This window comes from Podarcis melisellensis (genome assembly GCF_964234715.1).
Source record: "Podarcis melisellensis genome assembly, chromosome: 10".
Classification (NCBI taxonomy): Eukaryota; Metazoa; Chordata; class Lepidosauria; order Squamata; family Lacertidae; genus Podarcis; species Podarcis melisellensis.
Genome location: NC_138542.1, coordinates 45,374,824 through 45,385,094, shown reverse-complemented (window position 1 = coordinate 45,385,094; position 10,271 = coordinate 45,374,824). Strand labels below are relative to the sequence as shown.

Below are 10,271 nucleotides of genomic sequence, written 5' to 3'. Positions count from 1 at the left end.
TTGGCCATAGTATTGTAGTGCAACATCATCTGAGACAATATTTCAAATATGTGACTTAAAGCATTTTTTCCCACCTGCTGCTGATGTGCAGGTGTAAAAGATGAAAAAACAACAACCCTGGAGTGAAAGTTCACAAAACGGCTTGCTGATGCCTTGTGGAAGAAGAAGAAGAGTTTGGATTTGATATCCCGCTTTATCACTACCCAAAGGTACCCAAAGGAGTCTCAAAGCGGCTAACATTCTCCTTTCCCTTCCTCCCCCACAACAAACACTCTGTGAGGTGAGTGGGGCTGAGAGACTTCAAAGAAGTGTGACTGGCCCAAGGTCACCCAGCAGCTGCATGTGGAGGAGCGGAGACGCAATCCCAGTTCACCAGATTAGGAGTCTACCGCTCTTAACCACTACACCACACTGGCTCTGTGGAGGGATGGAAGAGGCCTGTTACTTTGTGGTGTTGTTTTTTAAATCAAAACTGGTGTCAGATGATTATACCACCCACTGCTGATCAAAGTGAGGGGGGAAGTACACAGCCGCCGAAGAGAGGAAAAGGGGAAATGGAAGTCCATGGGATGGTGTGGGCCACAGGAAGTGCTTATTTTAAGATGTCACATGTACTGTTTACTAATAATTGGGACATTCATGCCATCACACACTGATTGGCATGAGGACTACTGAGGTCAGGCAAAGGACGTCAGACGAGCCCTGCCTGATCTCACTGTGGCCAGCTAGATGCCTGGGGGGAGCCACAAACAGGGCATGAGCACAAACGGTACTCTGCCCTCAGTCTGGATTCAGTCACTGGCTAGAAGCTCCAGAAGCTTTTCTCCCTCATAATATTAAAACCGGGGAAGATGGCAATGAAGCTGAGTGTTAGAAGCATAAAGGAAAGGAGGTACTTCTTTACACAGCACATAGTTAAACTACAGAATACGCTCCAGTAAGATGTAGTGATGTCCACCAAATTAAATGACTTTAAAAGGATTGACAAACTCATGGAAAATAAAGCTAAGTCCTACCTCTGCCTTCAGAGGTAGCATTCTGTGTACAGTGGTACCTCAGGTTAAGTACTTAATTTGTTCTGGAGGTTCGTACTTAACCTGAAACTGTTCTTAACCTGAAGCACCACTTTAGCTAATGGGGCCTCCTGCTGCTGCAGTGCCGCTGGAGCACAATTTCTGTTCTCATCCTGAAGCAAAGTTCTTAACCTGAGGCACTATTTCTGGGTTAGCGGAGTCTGTAACCTGAAGCGTATGTAACCTGAAGCGTATGTAACCTGAGGTACCACTGTATCAGTTTCCAGGAAGTGCAAATGGGGCCAATGCCATTGCACCCATTGTCCTGCTTATGGAAAAGAATACTGGGCTAGATCCAGCTTACGTTCTCTTAGGGCTGCAAGGGACAGGGTTCTACAGGCCCTCTTCCATCCAAATAAAAGGCTGCTTGGCTGTCATAAGAACGTAAGAGGCTGCTGGATCAGGCCAGTGGCCCATCTTGTTCCCACCGTGGCCAACCAGATGCCTGTGGGAAATCCCCAAGCAGGTTCTGAGCACGGGGGCCCTCTCCCCTCCTGCGGTTTCCAGCAACTTGTATCCAGAAGCTTTGCTGCCTCTTGACTGTGGAGGCATGGTCATTGTGGCTACTAACTACTCATGGCCTTCCCCAAGGATTGCCTTGTCAGTTGCCCTGAAACTGTAGGTAGGTGAAAGAAAAAACACACCGGCTGCAGTCATTGGTTAGTGGCTTAAGAACAGGTGGGAGGTTGCCCATCCCTCAGAGCAAGAGCAGACATAACAGCTACCATCCGCTCTCAGAGTCCCTGCCATGCGGAGAGGGTGGATATGCAAGAGTTAGGAAAAATCCAATTATATTTTTAAAAACAATTATTTACAAAATATTTGTACAAGTTGCTGAGAGCCTTAAGTGGCATGGGACATAAATTGAATAAATACATAACCGTTTGAAACTGTTGGGAAACTTTCTCAGTTTTTTGTTTTGTTTTCAATTTGTGATTAAGTGGTTTGCCATGTTTGGCGATGTATTCCTAACATGATCCAAATGCATTAGGCAGCTATGAATGATCAGGTCTGGCAAAGCGCTGGAAGAATGCTTCCAAGTCTCTGTTAATTAGCTTCAGTTTTTACTGGTTTTAGTTTCTTCATCCAAACGCATAGTTTTCTAGATGGGACTCAACCACCTGGTCACCATCTGGTAATTCTGATATATATTTTTTCTTTTAAGTGTATCATCACCATCATTCTATTTGACATTTTATTTTCTTCCCCAAAGGCAGCTGTTTCAGCTATTGGTGTATCATATCCACTGTGCCCAAGAGAACTGGCAACCAATCTGATACATTAAAGAGAACATTTGGCTGTGAACATGTTGGAGACTTGGGTTCAAATTCTCACTCGGCTATGGAGGTCTATTCTACAGATCTGGTGGGACACAGTGGTACCTTGGTTCTTAAACTTAATCCATTCCGGAAGTCTGTTCCAAAACCAAAGCGTTCCAAAACCAAGGCATGCTTTCCCATAAAAAGTAATGCAAAATTGATTAATCCATTCCAGACTTTTAAAAACAACCTCCAAAACAGCAATTTAACATGAATTTTCCTATCTAATGAGACCATTGATCCATAAAATGAAAGCAATAATGTACTGCAGTCACACAATCAATCAGTAGCTGAACTGGGTTCCACATGGTCACACACCAAAAAAAAGAGCCACATAAACACAAAATAAATAGCAAAAACAGACAGACATCAGCATAACTCTCCAAACAAAAGTGTGGCACTCAAATTGTCAGCGTAACACTCCAAACAAAAGTGGGGCACTCCAAACAGAAGTGTGGCACTCAAATTGGAAGTATAACATTCAAAACGGCGCATGTTCGACTTCCGAAAAAAGTTTGCAAACCGGAACACTTACTTCAAGGTTTGCAGTGTTTGGGTACCAAGTTGTTTGAGAACCAAGGCATTTGAGAACCAAGGTACCACTGTATTTGGTCTATTCTCTTGTGGTAACAATGGTATTCAGCTTTCAGGCTGCTAGGCTAATTAGGCTTGGCACACCCACAACTGTGACAGGGGTGTGTGTGTGTTGCAGGCATTTCAGTTCCTCGCACTGGGCAAGGATCTTGCAGGTAAGCCCTTCAGGCTCCAAGCAGTGTGTGGGAGGGACTTGTGTAAGGGGTGCCAGGGAAGAGCTGAGGCTTGTTAACATTGCTTCTGGGCAACTTGTCTAGGTGTGAAGCGTGACTGGGGGATGGGATAGCTGACTGCGCCCATTGGAATAATCACAGTTTTAAGCAGGCTTTGCAACACCTATCTCTAATGGACTGAGATGCTGACATAATCACACAACTGATTCAAAATGGTACCAGTCTGTCTCTTTGTATAAAACAGGCTGCATACACTCCACCCAAAGAACCCTGGGAACTGTAGTTTGTTAAAGGTGCTGGGAACTGTAGCTTTGTGAAGGGTTAACTACAGTTCACAGGATTTAGGAGACGCTGCCTTAAAGTATGTTATGATCACAGTGTGGTAAAGTATTTGAACATAATTAGGAACATGATGCCTAATAAAGCATGTCTTAAAACTGATGGCAAAAGTAAGAAGATTAATTAGCAGCTTTGGATGATCCCTCTCAGTATCAAGCTATATAGCATTAGGAATTAGAGTTATACTTGAGACCAGAAGGGCTCTAAACCTGCCCTGTGGGCCTCTAGATATTGCTGCACCTCTATTCTCACCATCCCTGACCACTGGCCTTGCTGGGTGGCGCTGAATGGGTCCGTCCAGAATCTAGTCCAGAAATAGCCAGAGCATGTTTAACAAAACTCAAAGTTTATTCAGATAGTGTTGCAGCTAATGAACTAGCCTAAGCTGTTAAAAGGCACCTCTAGCCACCAACGACACTTGTGCCCCAAATATAACGCCACCCCCAGACTATGTATAAGGTCACTGCTCTATTTTAGTTTTGTATAAATATGGCTTTTAGATAAACAGTACAGAAAGCTTCCTGGAAATCTTGCAACAGATTTTCTGCTGATGCCATAGAAGTAGAAACTAGATTACAAGTCTGGTGTTTTCCACACCCACTAACTCTGAAGCTTAAAGCAGCAGCATGGTGTGTCATTTTACTCCATGAGAAACAGGATGAATGAAAGTGACCCATAATTCTACGGTCTTAGCTACATTGGTGGCACATGCTATAACTTTGGTAGAGTGTATTTGACATCACATGTGCACCCAGTTGCAAAATCAAAAGCAAAGCAGTATCTCAAACAAGTTCTCCCCAACCTGCATTTAATGCCACAAATTCCCACCAATCATAGATGAGTATGCCCATGGCATCTTCAAATTAGTCATATGCAGAATGTGGATCTCTACACATGGCAATTAATTTTCCCTATGATTCCTTTACTCCACACCCAGGCCAGATTAAAGGACCCCACAGCGCAATTCTCACACACCATCAATCACTCCAAGAATTGCTGGAATTTGTGTGTGATGAACCATTTGAACTGCAGGTGGTCATCTTCTTTATGAAGAATGGGAGCACAAAATTAGTTTGTGGGCAGCAGTTGTGATTCCACCTGAAAGACTGCTTTGTTGCAAACAGAAGCAAGCAAGCCAACAAACAAACTCTACCGCTTCTGCCTTGCTTCTATTGCCAGGTCATATATTAGGTAACTGAATTAGGTACCATGGGGTTTTATCCAAGAGATAGAATTGTGATTATACTACTTAAGGTTTATCTAACTTAAGACTAAGAACTTTGATCCTATGGGTCATGACCCCACACAAGACACTGAGTAGCATATGAGAAATAAATATAGAATGTTGCCTACAGTATTCTGATGGAGAAATCAGAAATACTGGCCAAGAGGTGGCAGCTTCCAGGGTCACGCTGAGAACCCCTTCCTAAGAAGACGGATGATTTGCAAAGCCTCTCCACAGTCTGAAAACAAAACAACACCAGGAGGAACTACGGCAACTAATGCATTTATTCTGCCTGATCGAGAGAGCAACCTATGATTTACTGGCCCGAAGTTGGCATTGTACTTTATGGTTATGATAGACTTGTTGCGCCGACTGTCAGAATCCTCCTTTGATTTCTTGCCCGTCTCTTCACACTTGAGATTTAAGCCTTTCCTGCGACCGAGCCCATTTCCTCTCGCAAGTTAGGTAACCGGCCCAGTTCTTTAGGGCCTGATTGGCTGCAGCGGGCCCTGTAAACCAGCCCTGGCAGAGCGGCCCGGCCCTGTTTGCCATTGGCCAGCGGGGAGTGGGCGGGGCGGGCTGAAGAGTTCTGGGCTGCGTCCGTCTCTGATTGGCTGTTCCTCTGGCAGCCTCCCCCTGCCAGGAGTTGTTGAGCAACATCGCTCCGGGCTGCTCTTGTGACTTCTGCTGAAAGCCCGTTCTCCGCGCTCAGACACGCGGCCGGCCCTTCTCTTGGGAAGAAGAAACGGCATCGTCCTTCCCCAGCCCAAGGCGGGAAATGTCCAGCTGCAGCAGACTCGGAGCCCCTCCTGCCATGGATTTTCCTGAAGTGCTGAAGTCTCTTCTGGAGTACTCTGTGCCCTGGACGGGATCTCTGAAAGGTAGGGTGGGCTCCTTTTGCCCCCAAGCCAGATTGGGAGAGGGAGGGGTGGCGGCATAATATATATTGGCTTTGGCTCTTCTTTAATTCGACCTAAGCCACGAGGATCGGGAAAGTCGAGAGGAGCGACACGTGCTGAGAGCCACACTTTTCTGGTGTTGCTACATTAGGTGTGGGTCGGGGAGGGGGCGGCCGGAAGAAGCTGTCAGATACGTGGTGGGTGTCTTGTGTGGATGGTCCGGTTTGATCTCTCAGCTCAAGCAACTGCTGCTGCTGCTGGAGCCCTTCTACTTGGGCATCAAAAACTCCCAGGATTTCCATACCTTTTAATTCCGCGAGCTCAGCTCCGGCGGATCATGACCACAACAACTGTCTGATTTTTAGAAGACATCTGAAGGCAGCCCTGTTTAGGGAAGTTTTTAATGTTTGATGTTTTATCGTGTTTTTAATATTCTATTGGGAGCCGCCCAAAGTGGCTGGGGAAACCCCGCCACATGGGCGGGGTATAAATAATAAATTGCTACTACTACAACAGCAACGTCAAAGGGCTTCCAATGAGAGCAAGTCGGCGATCCCACAGGTTTAAATCAGTGTCACGTCGTTTTATGGCTCTGTATCTGAGGCATAAGTTGCTGCTTCTCTCTCCACCTCCCATATGAAATAGAGCCATCCGGGAGTAGGATGCTTTAACAAGTGCTCCGATGGGCTTTGGGATCCGTTGGCTGAAGCTTTCTCTTTCCCGTTATGTAGGCGTTTGTTTGGGGGTTGTTGTTTTTAAGTCGCTCGCTGTATTTCTGGCTATTGGCCAGGAACTCGTCTAAATGCTGTGGTGCCTATTTTAGATATGGTCCTGGTTACTATAACACAAGCTGGTGGTCGTTTCAGGGTCCCAAATATGTGCAATAAGGCGGATTTTTGTGGGGCAATGTAGTGAGTTGATGCAGTGGGGAAAGCCTGCTGAAAGAAATTGCCTGCTATGTGAACTGACTGTGGCAACAGGAGAGTGATGATGGCAAAAGTTCAGTTGGAATGTTGTGCCACGATGAAAATGGGACTAAAGGAGAATACGTGTTGTTTTTTAGGTCCCTCTAGCATCTTCCTTTTGTCATTGTCTTGTTCGTCTTCTACTTCTTCCTTTCAGAAACCTTTGCAGCAAGCCACTGGTATAAAAATGGAGCCAGATGTCTGTTTTGTGACATCCACCCCCCAGAACTATTTGATATTACGGTAAAAGATCATTGGAAACAGGAGGTCCAATGTAACTCTGGCAAAATAATTAGAACTGCACCCAAGAGAAAAAATTATGCAGACCAGACAGTTAATCCAGAATCAAATAGTACGTAATTGTTCTGATAGGTGGTTGTTTTGACAGTTTATATACTACCTAATTATAAATGTATCCAAGTGGTTTACATCAAGTTCAACAAATAACAATACAGATTAAATCAGTTAAAAACTATTAAATCAGAAATTACTTAAAATATCTACTGGAATAAAGAAAAGGCTTCAGGTTCAACAGGGGGATGCTTGATATTAGTTAGGAGGGAGTTCCACAAAATTGGGTCCACAATTCTGAATGCACAGCTCCTGATGGATTGTGCTTCCAAGACATTCAGTACCGAAGGACTGAAACTACCTAGCAGATTTTAGATAAACAACATGTGAAGAACAGAGGCGGGCAACGTGCAGTCTTCCAGATGTTGTGATACTGCTCAACTCCCATCAGCCCCAACCAGGATGGCTGATGGGCAGGGATGCTGGCAGCTGCAGCCCAGTAACATTTGGAGGTTACAGGTTGTCTGTCTCTGGTTTTGTTTGAACATACAAAGGAAACAGATCTTTGAGGGCGATGATTTACTTTTCACTGGATGTGGTTTATCTTGGCTACTCAGAAGCTGAATTCTTAGATTATGCTATCTTTGAAACGTTGTCAAGGGAACCTCCCTCTCCCTTAAGCAAACAACTTTCCATTTTTACTTGCGTTGTTCTTTGTAACTTAAATAAAGCAAATGCACATGAACACACTCAGAGAGGTTGCTACACATTCCTCTAAAACAGGAATGGGTAACTTTCCTCACGCCCAATGGCTTCCTTCACCTTGGATCACCTTTCTGGGGTTCACAAGCTAGCAGTGGGTGTGACCATCCACACACAGTCACACACATTCCTGGAACATACAAGTTCACAGCATCCTCCTATGGTTGATCCATGTGGTTCAGCTGTCACCCACTCTCCACACATCACATGATTAAGCTGATGAACAGGGAGGGACCACCCCAATGAGGGTGCTTAGCTCTACCTGCCTCAGTGCTGCCTGTTTTATTTTATTTTATTTTATCTGCTGCTACCCAAATCAGTGTGATCTTGCAGGGGCAGATTTTTTGTAGAGGAGGGCTAGATCAGACCCCCAAGAAGTGGGGCTCCCAAACATGCCATATATATATATATATATATATATATATATATATATATATATATATATATATATATATATGCTTTCGTAGATTTTCACGGGTACAGGAATGCAGGTTTTGGTGTCCTCGGGTGTCTTCCCGTGTAAAAGTTGGGGTGTCTAGGCGACGTTTCGACGAGGTCTCACTCGTCATCTTCAGGCTGGTGCTTTCGGCTTTGGTTCCAGTAACAAGAAGCCGAAAGCACCAGCCTGAAGATGACGAGTGAGACCTCGTCGAAACGTCGCCTAGACACCCCAACTTTTACACGGGAAGACACCCGAGGACACCAAAACCTGCATATATATATATATATATATATATACCACCCTTCAAGATCTCAGGGCGGATCCCAGACTTACATTGTATTCTATTTATGTTTTGCTGTACCTGCCTATTTTGTTGTTCACTGTCTTTTTAAAATAATGTTTTTCATTTATTCTTTATGGTACAGAAGATACATTTTGAGAAAACGACTGTTACAACAGTAAACAACAAATAACTTGTCATGATAAAATTACAGACTTTTGTCATGCTGTGTAATAAAGCTTCATCTGATTACTCTAAAAGATCACACCACATTTTCCCATGAGTGTTGGCTGGATTTCTGCCAGTCTGAACTATTTATGTATTCAATAAACATTTGCAATAAGTTATAAAGGAAACAGGGGTTGTGTTTGCCCTTTGCTGCTCTGACCTGACATGTTAGTTCATCTGCCAATGCTATTGACCGTACTTTGTTATACCAAAAATCAATGTTCAGTCCAGTGCCAGTTTTCCAACATCTGGCTATCTCCATACAGGCACCAGTCAATAGAAAGCAAAGAGGTCATCATTTGCTGTACACTGCATTGATATTTTAGATGATGGAGCCAGCTATACATATTTTAGTATACAGAATAAATGAGAACTGATTTTCCAATGGCCTGAATGTCTCCATATTTCCCCCTCAGACCCAATCACCCTCTTATTTGTCTTCCTTTTAAGTCAGCATTGACCTTTCCCATATCCAATATAAAATACAATTTTCTCAGACATTTAATTGTGGGCCAGTTATGAGACTCACTGAATTCTCTGCTTTTTTTCTTTTACTGCCCATGGCTAGTACCAAAAAGGGACTGAGTCTGAAGTTGTTAGACTTTAAGCAAACCAAGAAGGTGCAGCTGGTAGTCTAGGGTGCAGCATTTAGTCTGCTTGGCAGTCAGAACAACTAATTCCAAAAGAACTATAAGTCAAAAAGTGTAGTCCAGCAAAGCTGCAAAATCAGTTCCTATGCATGTTCCTAAATAATAGCTCATATAGATCCTAAATAATGTATGTGAAACTCCACTATGTGCCAAACCATGGGCCAGTAGTATGACACAATATGGATACTAGTTTAGAACATCAACGCTATGGATGTTTCTGCTATGCCAGAAGGTGACTCTTTCATTTGGTGAACTGAAGCCTGATTTAAATAAGTTGCCAGGCAAGTAAGAACGACCCTGTGAAGTGTCTCATGCACCTGGCGTCTTTTTAAAACTAGGTTGGCCTGCCTTGAGGTGCAGTGATAGCATGCCAGTGGACACCTCACTGGAGCACACTAGTATTGCATGCATAGAGGCTGGGGGGGATTAAAATGAGAGGTTGGATATGTGGAATGCCAGCTGCACAGGTAAATTCCTCTTGCTCTGGGCATAAAGGTACTATTTTTGGTTTGTGTGCATTGTGAGCCTTCTCAGTAGTTGCACGTCCCTTATGCAACGCCTTCCCATCAGATGTCAAGGGAATAAACATCTATCTGAATTTTAGAAGACACCTGAAGGCAGCCGGTACAGAGAGGTTTTTAATGTTTCAGTATTTTGGTGTTTTAATATTTCGTTGGAAATCACTCAGAGTGGCTGGGGCAACCCAGTCAGATGGGCAGGATATAAATACAAGAACAACAATTATTACTGACTTCTATTGGATAAATATAATATATATATTATTTTTACTGTCAAAAGGTTCAAGTAAAGTTTTGGAGATAGATTAAGGTCTAGGCAAATTGCCTAGGGGGCAATGCTGGAGAGAAGCTTTAGTCTCGTAAGTACTGTAAAGTTTGGCTAAATTCAGTTTTATTTACATTTGGGGCAGCTTCTATATGTATTTGCATGTTCTCTGTTAATAATAATAGGATTTGCCCAGGCTTGCCCAAAATAAGGTCTATGATTACAGCTCCTTCAGTGTGAACTCACTT

General features: G+C 43.8%; 1 protein-coding gene across 1 annotated transcript in view; it reads left to right on the top strand.

Moving 5' to 3' along the window:
- The first annotated feature begins 5,390 nt into the window (after window positions 1–5,390).
- The window catches only part of TEF (TEF transcription factor, PAR bZIP family member), a 28,009-nt gene continuing 23,128 nt past the window's right edge, over window positions 5,391–10,271 (top strand). Inside the window, exon 1 of the mRNA XM_081928706.1 lies at window positions 5,391–5,604. Within this exon, the coding sequence (XP_081784832.1) occupies window positions 5,502–5,604 (103 nt within the window). The 5' untranslated portion in view covers window positions 5,391–5,501. The remainder of the gene's footprint in view (window positions 5,605–10,271) is intronic.